Below are 21,471 nucleotides of genomic sequence, written 5' to 3' on the forward strand. Positions count from 1 at the left end.
GGGGCAGCTATAAGAGATGGGCCACTAGGTAGGCCAGTGCAGGGGCAGCTATAAGAGATGGGCCACTAGGTAGGCCAGTGCAGAGGCAGCTATAAGAGATGGGCCACTAGGTAGGCCAGTACAGGGGCAGCTATAAGAGATGGGCCACTAGGTAGGCCAGTGCAGGGGCAGCTATAAGAGATAGGCCACAAGGTAGGCCAGTGCAGGGGCAGCTATAAGAGATGGGCCACTAGGTAGGCCAGTGCAGGGTCAGCTCTAGGGCTTTCTATACAAGTGTGCCATTTTAACCATCAGAAACACGGACGCCAACCTACAAACAAACATAACAGTATGTTAAAACAGTCTCTTGGGGAAAATAATGGATCAGCAACTGCATTTCTTTAGGCAATAAAACCATTCATAAAGACATACATAGCCATTAACTGCTAAGGAAGAAATGCTCTCATGCTCTCAGGGTTGTTCTCACGCTACAACTTATGACACAAATCAGCATGATAAGCAACTATTTCCTAGCCCAAAGTCATAGTGCTTCACCGTGCTGGGGTAACTTTCACTGAACCATGTCATACCTGAAACCCAACAAGTCATCATACAAATGCTCATCAGGACACATTAACTCAGGTATAATACGCAATTATTACTGTACTTACATGGGGGGGGGGGGGGAGTATTCAATCTCCAGCCACTATTCCCGACGGGGGAAATAGCGGTGGGGCCCTATCCGATGCATTGAACAGGGATCTCAGCAGAACGGGCCTGACTTTACAAGCAGTCGGGCCCGTTCTGCTGAGAATTATTGAGCTCCCAGTTGCAGCTCGACAATTTCCGGCTGTTTCTTGTGGCCACGCCCCATTTTCGGCACTCAGCAGGTGGGACATTGAATCCCACCTGCGGAATCAACGTCGAGCCAGTCGAGGAAGGGACAGGGATTGAATAGCCCCATAGCGTCTCTTGTATTTTACAGTCACTGCTAACTTACATCTGGAAAAATGGGACAGACTCAGACAGATGTAGGTGAAGCGCAGTGACTGCATGTATACGTATATGTAGCATGCATGCCTCCTGGCTATGTGGTATAATTATACACATTTCACAGGCTTATGCTTTATAGGACCTAGAGGCCTGGCGTAAAGATGATGACTTCTGTTTGTGTACTGACTCATCCAGCTGACAGAACAACATTCATTATAATGATGGCTACATTATGACAAACTGCAGTCAGCTATGCAGATTTGCTATTGGCCATTGGACTACAAGAAGATTGCTATTAAAATGGTAAATGGTCTGCACGGCATCTGCTTAATGATCACCGGCTGCTCTTCAGAGATTAGCAGTGCTGATTTCCGGATCCCCCCCCAACTGGCCACTCCCCGCCCACGGGACAGCCTTCAATTAGCGGGACAGACAGCTGGGAGGTATGCATAAGGCAGTGGTTACCAAACTGTGTGCCACAGCTCCCTGGGGTGGGACACTTGCAGGGGTGCCCAAGGTTTGTGGTCCAGGACCAATCCAGTGCTGGTGGCTGCAAATCATAAAATATGTGTACAAACAGAAGCAAATCCTGCCCTTTAACACAGAACTGAACCGGAAAAAAAAAAAACACATATAAACATAATCTACTTAATTTTATATTTCTTTTTTCAGCATTTTTGGGGGGCCTAGGGGTGCCTTGGAAAAATGCTGACACTCTAGGGTGTCGTGATTTAGAAAAGCTTGGGAATCACTGGCATAAGGCCATAAGGGGTGCCGGACGGCTCCCCAACAGTCGGGATTCCGTCAGTCAGTACTCCGACGTCGGAATCCCGACTGCTCCCTCGTGGGGGTCCACGACCCCCATAGCGGGAGAATAAAATAGGTGGCGAGCGCAGCGAGCCCGCAAGGGGCTTCATTGCGCTCCCCACGCTGTGCAGTCGGGATTCCGATGTCGGAGTACTGACTGTTGGAATCCCGACTGTCGGGGTATTATACCACACCCGGCCATAAGCACATTACACTTTGAGAAAAAAATGGCAACAAACACTAGTGGTTTCTTTATACAACAAAAACGTCTTGAAAAAAAACAGGCTGCGCTAGACCTTATGTGAACTAGTTCAGGTGTTCATAGATAGGTACGGCGCAGCTCTTCTCCAAAAAGCAGATCCCATGGCTCCACAGACATGCAAAAAAATAGGAGACAGCACACGAATGAGTATAAGTATCAGAAGTAACTTTATATAATAAAAAGCTCCTATACTGTACAATTAAAATACAAAGTGAAAAGCGTGGCAGCAATACCAGCAGTAACCCCAGGTAGTCGTCTCTCACATCACTCTAAAGCCGCACAGCTCTTAGTGGACAGTCGGTCAGACCTCCCGCCTTCACACAGGAATTGCGTCACCTACTGTATGAAGCTCAGGTATAGCCATTATTCTCTTCATGTAGTTTCCTAGATTCATGAGGCTTTAGTTTGTGGCCAGGTGCAAGTTGATATTTTTGCACAGAATGTATCAATGGAATTGTTACAATTGAATGAGAATATGATGCAATAAATAGTGTTTCCAACACACTCGGGAATTCTGAGATCACTGAGGTTTTAGCTACAATATAGTGAATAGCATTAACGTTGCTGTTGTAACAATGTTTTATATTGTAGCTATAAAGTTACTTCTGATACTACTTATGCTCATACATATGCTGTCTCCTATTTTTTGCATAATTAGAGATTCTGGGATTAGGGACAAATGCAGGATTTCTAGAGGGGACCTTTCAAATGTTTGAGTTTAGAGCGATTCTCGCTATCACATCAAGGTGTATGTAACAAGCTATTGTCAAGTTAAATGGCTTTAATGTAATACAATTCTTTAGACATATAGGCCCAATGATCACGGTAAGCCACTTACCAGTTTCTCTCTGTGTAGGCCAGATGTATCAATCTCCAAAAAGTGATAAAGTGGAGAATGATAAACAACCAGCCAATCAGCTGCTACCTGTCATTTTTTCAAGCCCAGCATTCAACATGACAGCTAGGAGCTGATTCGCTGGCTGTTTATCACTCTCCATTGTAAAAAATTTTTTGAAGTTTGACACATCTGGCCCTCATTCTGTGAGTCTAGTACTCTGACACACACAGCAGACTTGTTATCAGTGGTTCTACCTATGGCCTGCCACCTTGCTCAGCGTCAGTGAAGCCAGATGCAGTTCGTGAGACAGTACTGGCTTCACTGTTATTTCCTATTGGAAGTCAGTACCTGCTATTCACCCACAATAAAGGTATCCCCATTGGGAGGTGTCTCCTCCCTCCAGACCTGCCAGTATGGGCTGTGATAAGCAGAGAGCTGGCTTCCAGAGTGTAGATCTGGGTACCAGATCTACCCTTCTGGAGGTCTGGGCAGGGTCACTTGATTTTCAGAAGCTTCCCAACTGATCCTGGAGAGTAGGCAAGTGTGATTCTACTAAACTAGGTGCATGGGCTGCTGGTGCAGACCTGGAGATGTGCACAGCCCCGTATATTTTGCCAGATTATATTTATTTTAAGTACTGTATGCTCAATTTACTTCCATCTCTGTGTCAGTCCCTGTGCATCATACCATAATTTGTACTGGACCGAGGACAAGCATCAGTGACATTCCAGGCTCAAGGAGCACATTTACAGGCCACAATGATGTTTCTTTGATATGTTCCTACACAGAGGCTAATGCGGGTTCAGGGTTTCAGCTCCTGTCATTCTCCTGGGTTGTGCAGAGCGACCTTGAGCCTCCCATAAAAATCTCAAGAACAATGCCGGAGTATTTAGAGGTTATGAATAAATGTGAACGTTCCACTTTGATATTAGTACACAACATTAATATAATGTCATTAATTATCAAATGTAAAACTGCTATTTGTGTACTTGAAGTGAGAGGTCAGTCATATTTGGCTTTCGGACAAAGCAACATTGTGGAGGGTGTTTAAGCATAGACCACACACATTTGTAGTCCTGATGTATAGTTGTAGCTGTAGCTCTATACTCTGATGTAAAATAAGAATTGGCTGCTATAAAGGTTGTACCACAAAGTTGCATGCAGCGCTTAAGCTGAGTACACACCGGAACGACCAGCAATCCTGCCAACTTCACTGTTAATTTCCCTTGAGCCCAAAATCAGCAAGATTGGGCGTACACACTGCAATCCTGCCAATAGCTGAACAGGGGGTCACATGGGATTTGGGAACAGCACATATGTTTGGTCACATGGGATTTATGCATTGTTTGGTCACATGGGATCTATTGTTGCTCCTGTACACATTAGAACAATCTTCATATCACTCTGTTCTAGCTTGATATCTCTAGGTGTGATGTGCAATGCATCAAACCTGTTGACGTCGCATGAGACCATACAAGTGTGCATACTGAGCAATGTAGGCTATTTGTCGTTCTGAAATCGCTCCAGTGCCTGTACCCGGAATAAATTAGGCACTCTTGTTTTTATGTAAATGTGATTCGTCAACTTTATTTATTGTGGATTATAGGATTTTTTTTGTATTGCTATTTTAATAATTTCAGGCTTTTAGAACATGTGCCTCAAATTATGCAAAAGCAATAACATCATCAGCATGATAGCACCACAGACCTGCCTTGATTTATGGTAGGCACTTAAAAATGCTTACCATGAATTAATTATGTAATTGTAGGTATGAGAAATACAACTAAGCAAGTGACAATCAGCATCTATGTTACTGGGAGGCAAAGCTGCTAATATGTAATTATTACATGTTAGGTATCACTTCTATGGCTGTACCTCAGTATGGAGCAGAGATGTATGTACCAGCATGCAACTAGGTCAGGCATGTTCCAACTGTGGCCATCCAGCTGTTGTGAAACTACACATCCCAGCATGCCTTGCCATAGTTTTAGCATTCCTTAACTGTGGCAAGGCATGCTGGGACTTGTAGTTTCACAACAGCTGGAGGGCCATAGTTTTGATATGCGTGATCAAGGTGCTTTCTGACAACTGGAAAAAAATGAAGAGTAAATGCAATATCCTATATAAAACACCCCCTAACTAATAACTGTTCCTATATGAATGATAAATGCCCCTAAACATCATTGTAATATCGCTCATTCAGTTTATCCAACTTTTCTCTCTGTATACATGTACCAAACAGAAGTCTCCGTTCCCATTGAGTTGTATCTTACCCGCCCACAACTCATGAATGTTGGACTCGCAGTATAATAGGCCAGTCATCTGAATCCTGCCCAATCAAGCAGTGCAGTGGGCGGGACAAGGCTGGTAAGCCTAATGCATCATGCTGTGTGATGACCCAAATCGTGGCATTGCACAATGGTGGGTGGGGCCATCATGGCCCAAATCCACCCCCTGAGCTTGCTCCGTGAACTCTGCCAAGGATCTGCTTTTGCTTTTGTCTGTATTTTAACTATGACTGCCATAACTGAGCTGAGCTAACAATAAGATCGATTACATGTAAACATTAGGAAAAACAACGTAAAAGGACGTAAGCTTAAATTAAGATGTACTATAATCAAAATCCTCAATCCTAAAATTTCCCATAATCTTCTATGAACTTAATAGCGCAGAGTTTCAGTCGTGAACACTGATGCAGTAGCCTAGTTTCCCCAAGCCCTGGAGGACCTATTATCAGTAGCCATAATAGGCCAATCATAATTTGCAACTCTAAACCCTAGAGGCCTTTATACCAGCAATTGCTTTAACACACAGAAACAGAGGTAATATACACGTGTTCTTTATTTTATTACTGCAAGGGGAATACATTTAAAGGCCCATACACACTGGGCGACCTTGGGCTAAAAGCCACTCAGTTTTGTCGCTTGAGCTGCTTTCAGCTCAAAAGCCGCCCAGTTTGTATGTGACAGCGATGAGCGTAGGGAGCTGATGCGCACTCCCGCATAACCACCAGCGTCCGCTGCTCGTCTGCTGGTATTAACAGCAGACGAGCAATGAGGTGGATGGCTTTCCATAGCATCCTGCTATAGTCGGGAAAAATCACTTACACCGGCGAAAATACACACTGAGCGATTTTTAGCATCATCTCTGTACATGGGCAAAAATCGCCCAGCGTGTATGGACCTGAAGTAATTTCAAACTGAAAGTCAGCAAGAACCGTAGAATACATAACATGTAATTATGATACATATATACATAGGGGCAGATTTATTGAGCCTGGTGAAGTGATAAAGTGGCTGGTAGTTTATCACCGGCCAATCAGCTCCTGTCATTTTTCAAACCTAGCCTGTAACTTGACAGTTAAGAGCTGATTGGCCTGTGATAACGTATCAGCCTCTTTATCACATTATTCACCAGGCTTAATAAGTCTGCCCCTAAATGTACCGATTCCGCCAGAAGTACAGTATATATTTTAAACCTCAGGTAGAATACAACTTTTATTCGTATCCTTATCTCCCTCAGCTAGTACAAGATCATACTTCTGATAAAGGATTGCCTGGGAATGAGAGAACCCAATAAGCTAGTACCTGGTGACATCATGCCGATTGGTTTAAAACCAAGGTTCTTCAGGCTGCCGTGCCTGCGGAATCACCTATTCCACTGAAAAGAAACTAATAAAAAGACTACCTGGCTTTTTCAAGATTCCCATTTAAATCAAATGATTTATTTTGCATGGTTGCTAAAATCATGATCATGCACATTTTCAGGATATATTTGCAGACAGATACATTCTGCAGTAAGACACTGACACTACTACAGTATCTACCAATATTATGCTGGATGGTTTAAGTGTTACACAGCTAAAAGCCTTCAGGCCCGGTAACAACCACAATCCCCTACCACACCTATAGATAATTCTGCTTATCTGCAATTATACAGTATCTGGCCTGCAATTGCCTGGTGCAGCTTGTATCGCCTGATCACATAATTTGTATATCTTATGGATGAGGCACCAGTCAGCCTTGTTCTGTAGTGTAAAGACAAGGGGCAGGAAGGTTACCTAGCAGAATGTCACTTATCCTGTTTTCCTTATCCTGTTTTCCTCCTGCTACAGTACCTGCCCAGTCTTGTTACAAAACACCACCCCAGCTCAATGTATTACTGTCATACATTTATGGTAAGTACTGCAGAGGTCTACGTGTCATTCGGTGGCCTCAGGGGAATATCCTGGTGGGTCAAATCTTTTCAGTGCTGTGTCGTGACTCAGTAGAAAAAAAACTAGTTCAGAGCTACAGTGAGACCGTCTCTACTTGGATAACCTGAAGAACAAATAAAATATGGCTGTATGGGTGCTAGCTTCCTGGCCTACTCCAATTGTCCCATTCTTCATACTGCTGAAGCGACACGGTCATACTATATTTACTATTATCATATAGCTTTTTGAAGAGATTGCGTGCAATAACTGATGAGTCACATGACTCTCTGATGTGGCAGTATCTCTCTGCAGTGACCACAGCCTCTCTATACCACTCAGTACAATGGGTGTGGCTCGCTGCTGTATATCACTCATCGCTTCATGTCACTCCGCAAGAAGAGACTTTTGTAGTCAGTAAATAAAAACTCAAGCTCTTCTTGCCGGTACACATTGATAGGGGGTTATGTAATCAAAAGTGACCGAGGAGCTGGTTGCCTAAGTCTACAGTAGAGGTTAAGGTCTTTATATATTTAGCATGGTTTGCTTTTATTTGTGTGCACAAACACATAGAACTGATGCAGAGATGGACAGTGGCCCTAATTCAGACCTGATCGCAGGACAAATTTGTTCTCAAAATGGGCAAAACTATGTACCGCAGGTGGGGCAAATGTAAAGGGGCCCATACACTTGAACGATTAGGGCCCTTTTCTCCCGGTTCCGATAGATCGGGCTGAGAAATCTGGTGAAAAGTGCCCAAATCGTATGACCCCGTGCGCATCGGAGCGGATCCGAAGATCGCAAGTGCTGCAAATAAGATTTATTGGATCCATCAGGATCTGGTAGCACTTGCTGGGAGTCGCATACAATACATCGTATACTAAAGAACCGCATACACTCTATCATTTGTGGTCCAGCTTCCGTGGATCCTGGCAGTTGCAGAGGCCTCGCATGTGAGCCAAAAACTGTCGCTCAGACACGGTACAGTAGTTGAACCTGTTTGATTTTAAACAATTTGACTGAATGTTTTTGTCCATTTCCTGGGTTTGTGAACACATTTCTGATTGTCCTTTGCTCCCATCCAGTATCATATTTGTATTCCATCCAAGCAACTAGTTGGATGGTTGGTGGAAAGTTGGTCTGATGTGTGGCCAGCATTAGATTTGGGTGGGGTGTGTTCAAACTGAAATCTAAATTGCAGTGTAAGAATAGAGCAGGCAGTAATTACCCTGTACAGAAACAAAATAACTCACCCAAATTTAACTCTCTCTGCACATGTTACATCTACCCCACCTACAGTGCAGCATAGTTTTGACCATTTTGAGAACAAATTTGTCCTGTGATCAGGTCTGAATTAGGCCCATAGTTCCTGATGTACGTCTTAAAAATAGCTATATCCTTTGTCATTTTTACATTGCATTTCGATCAGGACTTGCATTTTTGGTGAGATATTGTACATTTGTATGCATCACACTATTAATACACTCAAAGTGCTCTGTATACAAATCCAGCAATGGCCTGGTAGGATCCCTGCAATAGTCACAGGTGCACTATGCAGCCACTTGCCTTTGCTTCATTTCTGCTTACAGAGGTGCACAGATAGATCAGTGTATATTTACTACAGCAAATTAATGTGGGCTGCCAGACAGCTCGGTGATTTCCAGTGGTACATCATCTCAGAATCAACGGACCTCTGAGGGATCTTTTTAAAGAAATGTTAAATATGTTTAATCTGGCCAAATATCTAAATCTGAATAGATTCACTGGTGATTGACAGCAGGTTCGATGGCACGGAAGCGATTTGTGAAATAAATCATTAACATTACTGTGCTGAAGCGGATGTCACTCTTGAAAAGTACCACAGTGTGACACACATGTTGTGATGTCACATTAAAATCTGCCTAGTGGAGTAGGGAAAAAATCTAAAAGAGATCAGGCTCATTCCATCGTCTCTCCGAGGTGCAGATGGATAAGTACACGTATCATCATCACTATAGTGCCGCAATTCAATACCATTGTTTATTTTTTCAATTATGGAAGTGCCAAAACTTCATTATCACCTATGGGGCCAGCACGTCCAATCTGTGTACCATGAAAATGAAATGACTCTTTTCTTCTGCCAATATGGAAAATAAGAATTCTGGGTACTTCCTCATCTTTGCGGTCACCGCTATGCTGCTATTCTGAAAGCAATTGGTGAGGTCTGGCCACCTGTCTTCGACAACTTAAGGTACTTTCACACCACCCTCCTGTGACCACTCCACTATCTATTACCTTTAGTAAAGTTGTGGCGAGTGAAGCGAGCCCCCGAGCCCGAAGCATGGCAAGGGGATGATTACGCTACGTAAGTTCCATAGCATAAGTGGTGGCCGCAAAGATGAGGAAGTACCAAATTCTGTATTACACATATAAATAGACCCATCGATGACATTGATATACAGTACTGTCTCTTACCGAAGGTCGCATCCATTTAACTCCGTAGGTCTTAGATGAGTTTGGACCAAGCTCTTTAAACCCCAGTGAGAAAGGAGAGGGTGGAAAGGTTTCATCCTTAAAGAGAGTCCTATTCTGCAAACATTCATGCAGAATCCGATCGTAATCTTGCCCCAAGAACTTCACAGCGTTTTCATGTTTTCCTATACCCAGCTCCTGGTCCCGTTGTTTCTGCAGCTGGGCAGAGATTCCTGTAGCGTACACTGGAACAATGACTTCCTCACTCATCTTGGCTCCCCAACAGATCTGAGTTTACTTCTGGAAAACATGAGTCACTGAATTATACATACAAGTTTTAAACACATATCTACAAGAAATAAGAAAAAGTAATTTGATCCTTTGTAAAATTCCCCACACATAAATTTGTTTTCTTTTTGTGTGGTCTATTTTTAAAGAAATGCGTATTACTGCACTTTCTATGTTAGTTTGTGTTTATATCACTAATAATGCAGCACCTGGAAAGCACAAAAAAGGGTCTACAAAATTGCATTGATAGAATGGATCAAAAAAAGAAGAAGAGGAAAGAGCCATGAGTCCATAAACATAAAACACTTCTCCTTTGGTAGCATGGCTCATGTAAAATACAGCATATACACTGTGTGGAATACTTCACTGCAGGACGGAGACTGGCTGTGTTCCCTACAAAAGTAACACTACAGCATCATAACGGACTGTGGAAAAAGTGACTGACCCCGAGGCAGTGCATGCATTATTGCGATACCGGGATTTGCTTCACTTCTGAAAATGTTCATTTCTCAATCAATGTTTATGGAAACATGCTAATCTCAGCCTTTTCATTTGTGCTCCACCGTGCGTTGGAGTGTATGAGCGCTGAGGTGGGTACTTTCAGGCCCCATAGTCTGTGCAAATGCGATGGAAAGCGTGAACATTCAAACATTGATGCAACATCGGGTGCGCCATCAACATTAATGGTAGCCTAGGTTCTATCCTAGCTACTCTCGGCAAATCCAACTGAACATTGCCTTTGCATCAGTGGATTTGCGATTAGGAATGAATCAGTGTTCCAACACAAGCCTGTGACACTCCCATAACACAGCCAAAATTTGTGTTCATTTTAGGCCACCTCCCAGTCACCACCCAGAGGGATTGCAAACGTCTCCTCAGGTGGTGGGGTTTGCAATTGCTTTCTGCATCGCTATCGGACACTTGGATTTGCACATGCACAGTAATGGCTCAACTGTGTTAATAATGACACTGTGTCAGTCTCTAAATCAGGCAAATATATCCAAAACATCCACTCTTATGGGGTTCTACAACAAACATGATTCATTTATTTTGCATATGCTGTACTTTGCATGATCCCAACCAAAGAAGGATCACAATCAACTCCTTGTGCTCATGGGATGAATTTGTAACTTCAATAACTGCACTCAAGAACAGACTGTGGTTTAGTCTGGTTTAACCTAATATTATGGGATTACAACTTTTGTTTATTTTTTAAAAGCCTACTAGTAACCAATATTTATTTATGAAGGATGTAGACACGTTCAGAATAGCCAGCTATAGGTTTAATGTGAAAATGTAGATTTAAAAAGCTAAAAAGTGAGGGGACGGTAACTAAGCACAATGCTGTTCTGTCTACATGTAGTCAGTGGGATGATTTAGTTTCCTTGGTGACTAATAAAAAATATCTTCCAGTCATTACGGGATTGGCAGCCACATTATCTAATGGAGTATGTTTTGTGCATTGCAGGCCTATTTATTATAGGGAGAAAATGTATTTGTGACAGATATACAGGGTAGGGATGGCCATCGACCATCGATGATTCAAAATCATCGATGGTTCATGGCCGATGTCGAATACTTTTGCCATCGATGGGGGAGAACCAGATGGTTTCCCTCCATCGATGGAACAGCAAAACGATGTTTTGCCTTTTTTTTTTTCTTTCAAAGTGTCGGAACACGGAGCATAGCTCCGCCCCCGACACCCGCGAAGCCCCGCCCCCCGTGTTTTGACTGCTCCACAGGCCAATCAATCAAACACAATGAATGACCATCGATATGTAAAAATATCGATGGTCATCCATTGCATAGTTTAGCACTATCGATGGCCTGTTGCAGAATTGCCATCGATGGCAATGGCAACGATGGCAATGGCAACGATGGCCATCCCTAATACAGGGTATCTTTCTATTACCTAAAGCCCACCAGGTGGTGATAACCCATCTCCCGGTATTATTAGTGATAGCTTTCACCAAGACACTCTGGCAAAGATTTTCTCTTATTTAATAAGGAAAGTGGTGGTACAAGAACATTTATTAATGGAAAAAAGAACTTTAATGATTATAGAACCCATTTTTTCCTGCTAAAGTAAATATCTTTTCATTTTTCCTTTTCTACTAGTGGACCAGTAGGCCAAATCTGGGCAGCCTGGTTGGGTATGTGTTATAGGACAAACTTCATCTGCAATTATTTTTGTCCATTACCAGTTATTTATATAGCGCTTTACAGAGAATATTTTGAACATTCACATCAGTCCCTGCCCCAGTGGAGCTTACAATCTATATTCCCTACCACATGTACACATTCATTCTAGGGTTCATTTTAGTTGGAAGACAAATAATCTACCAGTATAATTTTGGATTGTGAGAGGAAACTGGAGTGACCAGAGGAAACCCACCCAAGCATGGGGAGAATATACAAACTCCACACAGTTAGAACCATGGTGGGAATTGACCCCATGACCTCAGTGCTGTAAAGCAGTAATGCTACCCATTAAACCATCCGTGCCGCCCATGGGCAGCTGCCTACCGGAACGCTAGCGAATCGGTATGACCAATGTGAAGAGTTCACGCCACTGCCTGGCAACAAGTTTTAGAATAGTGTAAAATGCATTAAGCAATAAACAATCTCTTGTGTTGATACAAACTTTAGTGTATCTAGTTTTGTCTACTTGTGAAATACTCAATTTACGTCACTTACAATAGAGAAAATGACCTATAAAATGAATTTACATTTAGTTCTATAGAATCAGCATATAGTGTGCAGTACTGTACAACTGGGATAAAACAAAATTAAAGCACTTACTATTTGGACCAAAAATGGTTACATGCTTAGAACACACAAGTGTTACATTTCTGGTTTCCAAAAATGTAATTACAGAATATGTTGGAGGTGTGCCAAACCGGAGCGGCAGCAGCCCAAACCCTGCAGGGGAGACACTGTACCAGCTGCCCAATCCCACCGGTACCAGCCACTCCGTGTAATAATAGAAGTGGTGCCAGCCAGGGCGCCTTGTTACCCCATACGTGCCCCCAATCCTGTCCAAGGACCCTGACCAACTCCAAATAGAGGACAACAGAGGGAGGTGTCGCCAGGACTGGCAGCGAGACCCACCTGGGCAGCAGTGGAGCCTGGCAGCGTCGGGTGAGGGTCTCGGGGCGCAGCAGCAGCAGTGGTGTATGCAGTCTCACCCTTCCTCGCAGCCGCAGCAGCACTTCTTTTAGGGCTGTTGCTGTCTCTGTATGCAGCAGTCCCCTCCCTGCCCTGGCCGTCCTGCAGACACTCCCTGCTTGGGCTGTCTCTCTAGCAGACACTCCCTATCTCCGGCTCTCCCCAGCAACCTCTCAGACAGACACCCCCTGCTATCGCCAGTCTCTCACTTTCATGTCACGCTGCGCAGTGTATCTATATTTTATAATTTCCTCCACCCAGCCTGAGCCCTGCATATATAATAATGCAGGACTCCTGCTCGTCACTGCAGCCATGCTGCACGGTTCTGTCCGTCTCTAATTAACCCTTACGTCACTATTCGCCTTGCGCCCTAACTTTATGCAAGGTCTGCTGGCAGCGTGGCGCCCTGCCCAGTCTCCGCCCAAGTGATCCGGGCCCATGAGGCATCTGCAGCTGTGACTGGCAGGCAGGGTAATACAGGACAGCGCAGAAGCACACCCGTGTGATATGTGGGGAGATACCTGTGTATGTCTGCATTGTCTGTGTCATATACACTAGCCCAGCCCATTCTACCACTGTACAGTATATAGGTTTACTCTAAACTAGTCTCTCCAGTGTCCCAACATCTACAATACCAGTATATTGAAAAAGCCAAACAGCAGTGTATTATAATTGTTATTATTCTACTGTCTTTCATATTATTATGAAGCAAAACATAATGTACACAATTCTTCAGCAGATGTGCTGGGCATACACTGAGGCCTATTTATCATGAAATATCTGTGGATATGCGGCCACCACTTACTACAGAACTTACGTAGCACTGTTTCCACTCGCCACGCTTCGGGCCCGGCAGCTTGCTTCGCTCGCCACAACTTTACTAAAGGTAATAGATGGTGGCATGGACACAGGAGGGTGGCGTGGACACAGGAGGGTAGGGTACTTCCTCGCCGAAAATCCTTAAGTAGCAGCTAACGTAACTGGCGTATCAGTGGCCGCAAAGATAAGGAAGTACCCCAAAATTATTATGTAGCACCCAAATATTGTGCGGAGGGAGAAACCGTATATTTCCCATCTCGCAGACAGAGTTTGTACAACCGCCATCACACCTGTTGTCACACAAAGTGGCCAATTCAGACTTAGGGCCAGATTCTCTAAACTTCAAAAGTGATAAAATGGAGAGTGATAAACAGCCAGCCAATCAGCTCCTACCTGCCACGTCACAGACTGTGTTTAAAAAATGTCAGACAGGAGTTGATTGGCTGGCTGTTTATCACTCTCCATTTTATTACTTTTGAAGCTTAGAGAATCTGGCCCATAATCGTTCAGCCGTGAATTTGCAGGGTCCATTCAATTTATACCCCATTCACACCAGCCTAAATTCTCAGGTTGAGTCCGGGAACAATCCGGTACTAGCGCTGGTGTAAAAGGTTCCCGGGACAAAATCCCGGGCTAATTTCAACCCGCTAGGTAGCAGGGTTGTTCCCGGGTTCAACCCGGGGACCTGGCTGGTGTGAAAGGTGTAGGGTATACTTACCCGGGTTGCCGGGTCCTCCGTGTCCTGTCCGACGGGAATTAATGCAGGCGGCGGGCGCAAATTACGGGACAGCCGGTGGATGATGATGACGAAGCTCTCCGGCAGCAGTGAGGGCGCCGGAGAGCTGCGCCATCTTCATCCGCCGCTTGTCCCGTCATTTGCGCCGCCACCTGTGTGGATCCCTGGCCTGTGCGGAGGACAAGCAACCGGGGTGAGTATTCTCCCCACCTCCGCCACCATCCCGCCGACTGCCCGACGCCATCCCGCCGACTGCCCGCCTCCTGCCGGCCTCCTTCCCGCCCCCTTTTCACACCAGAAAATGCAGGGACATTTCTGGTGTGAATGGGTCCAAACCCGGGAATGTCCCTGCTTGTCCCGGGAACTGAATTCCCGGGTTTGTCCCTGCATTTCTGGTGTGAATGGGGTATAAGATGTCCAAAACCCATCCTAACAGGCTCACCATCGAATGATTTTTACGCTGGGTATCATCACAGGGTAGCCAGAGCTTTAACCCTTTAAGTGCCAATGTTGCTGTGAACAATCCTCAAAATATAAAACTGCCAGCATCGCTCACAGCGACTGTTCTTTCAGTCGCTGTGTTTTGTTAATTGAACCCCCAAAAAATGTGCTGGCATTTTTTATGGATATTTTGAGGATCTCGTTGGCACTCAAAGGGTTAATAATATGTTATTATAATAATATATTATTATTTATAATTAATATGTTTTCTTGGCAGTTTTCACACCTATTTTGACAAATGACACTAAAACCGCTCCATAATCTGTGAGCTTTACCCAGAAGATCAGATTTAGGGCATGTGTATGAATCCAGATGAGATGCCAATCTTTTCTTCTCTAACTGCAGTGGCAAACGCAGGATTTTCAGAAGGGGGTTTCCAGAGTGGTGGAACAAAGCACAGAGATGGACACTTAGGTGACCCAGTATATGCCGGGTCAGTTAAAGTATTATAGATAGACCAAATGTATATAAATAATAATAATAAAAAAAAAAAATATATATATATATATACATACATACATAAATACAGGGGCTTCAACAGCATTGTAGACCCCTGGACATAGCAATGTATTGGGGCCCCTACCGATCCTCCAGCGGTAGGGGTGGGGGAAGCTTTGATGTCCTGCGGGTGGTAGGGGGTATTATATCAACCGATCTGCATGTAATTTCCACTAATTACCCATTTACTGCACAGATGGTGGGATTTGGGGTGGGAAAAGGGGGCATTGGGCTGAATGAAGGGGCCCCGATACATAACTTCCAGGGTGGTAGAGGATGTTTAATATGCAGAGGAGGGGTGTATAGTGGAGTGGGCTCATTATTCATAATTTTCTGGTGGGAGGACAGCTTGCTTGACTGCAGATATCTCCAGTTCCCGGAAATAGATTTCTTAGATTTTAATGGAATTAAAAACTAGAGAATCCCACCTACCAAATGGTATTGGGGACTAGGGGATCAGAGTTCAGGAGGCAGAGCAATCTGCCCACGAGGATATAAAACTGCATACCAGGTGTGTGGAGCTGGAGCAGTAACCAGCTGCTGGAAGGCTGATATCTCTGGTTTTGGGAACAGTAGAGACAAGCTACTAGTGTCCATCAAAGGAAGAGAGTCCCAGCTTTTGGAATATACCCTCAGAAAAACTCTAAGTCAGACAGAACCTGAAATATCTGACTGGGAATAACAATTAATAGGCTTGGATGGGGACCACTGCTTTGAAGTCAGATATCTCCGGTTCCCAAGGGCCGATTTTTACAATTCTTGTACCCATGGAAAGAGGGGACCCTCAGCTTTTAGCTGAGGGCCCTTAGACTGAGTACCCAGAAACCCCCCCTGCGTGCGCTACTGAACTGGGCCATGGTGGTCACCTTAGCATCCACCTGAAATATGGTCTGCATGGCAGCAATGCTGTCCTCGGTGATGGCAGACAGTTCGAACACAGTGCTCCTCATTCTGCAAACCGCGTCCCCTCGCATGTCTCGCTACGCTCTGCACACTATTTTATTCTCCCACCACGCCCTAGTGGATGGTAGGGCATGAAATACCACCTGTTGGCACATGTCGACTCAACAAAAGTGTGAAAAAAACCATGTCGACCTTTTGGCTGTCGGCCTAACCCATGTCGACCTAATGACCCTGTCAACCTAACCTCATGTCGACCAACATGCTGGTGACCCAATGACCGTATCCCGAGATCTATAATGAGTGTGTGAAGGAAGTGAAGATACTGACTACTGTACTGTGTGCACTGCTGCTTATACGCAGTTCTTCTGCGCTTTATCACACTGTTTAATGATCAGCTGATTGGGCCAGTAATTAAACAATGCATGCCCAGCAGAAGCTGCTAAATTAACAAATATTGGGAATCATTTAATTCGGTTAATTTTGTACCTTCTATATCCCCGTACACATGGGGGAGATATATTGCTCAGCCATATATTGCTAGCAATATATGGCTGAGCAATTTATTGCTCAGTTTCTCCTTTTCATCAGCGACCAGAGATGGTCACTGATGAAAGGGAACCTCTGCCAGCGGTGCCGCAGAGGTAATCAGCTGGATTAGAATGGGGCTGAAAACGGGAGCGCGCACCCGGCGATTTATTGCCGGGGCACACTCCCATCACTGGCAATATGGTCGCCTGCGACCATATTTCCAGCGATTTCAGCCCCTATCGCCCCCGTGTGTACACAGCTTATTTGCACTGCAGCAGAGTCCATCTTAGCAACAGTATTGAAAACTCCAAATATATATATTTAAACACTGGAAAGCATGAAATATTATTAAGACAGTCCCAATGTCCACATATATGACACCTATATGTAATGTAAAAGAAATCTGATGGAACAAATTAGGCCTTTCTATCAATTCAAAATCACTGGGGTATTGTTCTTGGTTTCTATGTAAAGGTGCAATTTAACAGAAAATAGGTGCGTTCCTACCTGCATTGACCCCGTGCTATAAAAGATAGCAGGCAGATATGCAGGGTAAATGTATGAATGGTCTGCAGCGCTGAGCATTTCGCCCTGTGCAGCTATCGACTTCCACAGCTGCAGGTGGCGATATCGATGCAGCGCTGTCCCTGTCAATGGCTCCGGGCTGCGCAGGAGATCTCGTGAATAGCGAGATCTCTTGTGCATGCCCAGTACAGCGGGAGGGGGGAGTTTATGCTACCCTGCTTCGGTGGACAAGATGTTAATACATCTTGCCAAGGCTCCTCGTTAATGAGGTGAAGCAGGAAGTGTTATACATCTAACCTTCATCTCTGTACATCTGCCACCTGCTGGACCACAGCTGGCTTTATTTGTATTACTTGTGCCCTGCGCATTAAGTGGAAAGACCGGCATTACATTGTGTACACTCTATGCTGCCTCTGGTAATTGGTACTGGCTCATTTGGGTGCTGAATCTGATGGATCACCTACCATCATTTTTCTCAGATGACTTCATAAAAGGACTTGCATGCTACAGCAGGATGCCCAAAGTCCAAAATTACAGCTCCCAGGAGGCAGGGCCAAATAAACAATGGGGCAGATGGAGCTGCAGCTCCAGGTGTCTACATAAAAGTAGACCCTACATGTTGATGACCAGACAGACACCAACTGGCATCACCTCTTCCACTTTTCACAATAAGCCATTGAATATTTTTAGCTCCAGTTTTATGGCCAGATATATCAAGCTTCAAAAAGTTATAAAGTGGAGAGGGATAAACAACCAGCCAATCAGCTGCTACCTGATATTTTTAAAACACAGGCTGTAACATAACAGGTAGGAGCTGATTGGATGGCTGTTTATCATTCTCTATTTTATCATTTTGTTTAGCTTGATACATCTGGCCCTTATGCTGGGTACACACCAGGACGATCCTGCTCATGAGCGGGTCGTCACAGGAAAGTACGACCCACTCACGAGTTGATGGAGCAGCCGACCGGCACAGAAAAAGCCCCTGATGTGATCGCAATCCGCACCCACTACAATGGTCATTTCTGAGAGCCTACCTGCAGCAGGTAGGATCTCAGAAAAGACCTAACAACCCGCGGGGCCGCGCGTCGGATCGGGATCGCATCAAAAGGGCAGGGAAATGGGCCAAAACATAGCCGATTTACATACAATCGGTCGAGATTGTATGTAAATTGGCTCATTTTGGGCCATATCGTCCTGGTGTGTACCCCACATTAGGCCCTTAATCCAGCGCCGGAGGGATGTGTGACAAACAAGAACATTTTCAAATATCTATACAAACATCAGAAAGTTGTAGTGAAGCTTAACAAAAAAAACATAAGCTGAGGGTAAGGCAGGTATATAGGGGGTGATTCAGGTTGGTTTGCAAAAGCAAACTCCTTTAATGGACAAAACCATGTACAATGCAGGTGGGGCAGATGTAACATGTGCAGAGAGTTATGCTGGCCACACATCATACCAACTTTCCTCCAACCATCCAACTAGTTGCTTGGATGGAATAAAAATATAATACTGGATGGGAGCAAATGTAATATTTATTTCAGATATTTACTCCCAAAATCTGGAAAAGGCCAAAAACTGTCGCTCAGACACGGTACAGTAGTTGAACCTGTTTGATTTTAAACAATTTGACTGAATGTTTTTGTCCATTTCCTGGGTTTGTGAACACATTTCTGATTGTCCTTTGCTCCCATCCAGTATCATATTTGTATTCCATCCAAGCAACTAGTTGGATGGTTGGTGGAAAGTTGGTCTGATGTGTGGCCAGCATTAGATTTGGGTTGGGTGTGTTCAAACTGAAATCTAAATTGCAGTGTAAGAATAAAGCAGCCATTATTTACTCTGCACAGAAATAAATAACTCACTCTCTACACAAGTTACATCTGCCCCACCTGCAGTGCACTTGTTTTGTCCATTTGAGAAGGAATTTGCCTTTACGAGTGAACCAGAATAAGGGCCATAGTCTGAAAGTGTAACTGCAATTAGGATCCAGGTAGCAATAAGGAAAAGAGGCTTTACTCAGACCTGATTACACAACTGCTAATTTGCAGCAACCAGCTATCAGGTAAACGTCACCCTGCCAGAGTGATATCCCACTTTGTGAAAAAATCTGGACACCTTGTGAACAGATGTGTACGGCAAAGACTTTGCAGCCGTGGGAATATTTTTAAAACCATTCGGAAGACGCTCACAGGTTAATAATTTCCCCACTGGGCACCACTGTTCGCAGGCTCTGATTAGCTTTGGATTTACTCGGCGGCTGCGATGAAATCAGCCTGATCACCGGCCACTTTGTTATTTCTCCAGGTTAAAAAAAATCTGCCCCTAAACTCCTAACAATCCTCCAATGTAAACTGAAGAAAAAAATAATTGTTTTTAAACCTGGATTAACATGCTGCTTAAAAATATATACACCTACTGAAAAATAACTCATTTTTGCTTCAGCAACAATAGGTATACTGCCCCGGAATAATAGATCAGGTTAACTGGCAATTTTGACCTATTTTTACCCCTTTGGGGTGGTATTTTGAAAAAGTCTGTCCAAATTTCAAGGTGTGTACACACAAGGCGATATATCGCCCGGCGATATATTGCCGGCCGATATATCGGCGAACGATATATCGCTCCATGCCCCCTTTTCATCGGCGACCAGAGATGGTCTCTGATGAAAAGAAACCTCTGGCGGCGGTGCCGTAGAGGTAATCAGCTGGTCGCGGGAGCAAGCTTGGTGTGTGGATATCCGACTATAACTGGATTAAGGATCGCCCCGAACCAGCCCCTAAGACCCCAAGTTCTTGCAGCTACATCTTTCTGGGCTCAAGAACCTCCACTCCAGGAACTCATCGCTCTAATTGAGCTAACTACAAGTGAGATCTGCTGAAGTGAGTGTATGAGACTTTTCAAATCGAGGGGAATGTTATAAGGTCAAGAGGTAATTCTAGGAACGGGACTACACCATACAATTATTCACCAATGTGAGAGACTGCCTAAATTCACCACGCTAATTATTCATGGTTCATAAGTTTTTACTTAGGTGTTTTATTATATATATTTTTTTATTATATTTCTTTAAGTTTTAATTCTTTAAATAAATAGTGTTATAATTGCAATATCCCATGGTGTTTTATTAATTTGATCTTTCCTCAAAACAAGCGCTGTGGTTTTTCTTGTATTTTTGTTTATAGCTACGTATGCCCAGTCCCCCGACACCTGGCACAACAGATCGCAGGGACTTCTGCAGGGTCATACATCCCACCAATAGGATCCCATATTGCAATGCGATCCGTTGCTTTTGCGATCCTATGGCAAGTGAGCCCCAAAATATGTAGATAATAGAAAGATAGAAGACATCCTTGCTTCTTTTCGCAGACCAGCAGAGCTGCCCACCATATTCTGCCACTATTAGGAAGCTCATTATGAGAATTGAGATGTTGTGAAAAGCCCTAGAAGTAAATGGTGAAAGGGTTTTTACTGCTGCAATTTTTTTTTTAAATACACCGGTAGAGTCATCAGCTCTGATAGGAGCCTGTGATTTGGGAGAACATTTGGGATCCCATCACTGCTTCTTCAGGAGCCCCATGTATTACTGCAGGGTATACAGTCATTGCGTTGACCCATATTAGATCAACATACATTGGGTCAACCACTGAAGGTCAACATGGCTTAGGTCGACACATGAAATATATCGACATGTCTACTGTTGACAGGGTTGGAAGGTTGACACTAGCATTAGGGGGCATTTGTGTATCTGGCACTGTGGGGGCATATTTGGCACTGTGGGGAGCATATGTATAATGGGCGACGTAATGGGCATCGTGGTGTAGGGCGTAATGGACATTATGGTGTGGGGAGTATTGTGTAATTGCCATCACAGTGTGGAGTGTAATGGGCATCACGGGGTGGGACATAATGTGTAATGGGCATCATGGGGTGGGGCATAATGTGTAATGGGCATCACGGTGTGCGGCATAATGTGTAATGGG

The 21,471-nt window shown here is 44.2% G+C and overlaps 1 protein-coding gene across 2 annotated transcripts in view; it reads right to left on the reverse strand.

The window, feature by feature from the left end:
• Window positions 1–13,124, reverse strand: part of CAPN1 (calpain 1) — a 59,323-nt gene extending 46,199 nt beyond the window's left edge. The window contains exons 1-2 of one of the 2 annotated variants that reach the window (XM_083165034.1): window positions 12,922–13,124; window positions 9,526–9,822 (exon numbers count right to left, since the gene is read on the reverse strand). In XM_083165034.1, coding sequence (XP_083021160.1) covers window positions 9,526–9,792 — 267 coding nt within the window. In that variant the 5' untranslated portion in view covers window positions 9,793–9,822; window positions 12,922–13,124. The remainder of the gene's footprint in view (window positions 1–9,525; window positions 9,823–12,921) is intronic. The other variant, XM_083165035.1, reaches the window with a different exon arrangement.
• Window positions 13,125–21,471: the final 8,347 nt, after the last annotated feature.

The sequence above is a fragment of the Crinia signifera genome, chromosome 11 (assembly GCF_055691185.1).
Source record: "Crinia signifera chromosome 11, ASM5569118v1, whole genome shotgun sequence".
Classification (NCBI taxonomy): Eukaryota; Metazoa; Chordata; class Amphibia; order Anura; family Myobatrachidae; genus Crinia; species Crinia signifera.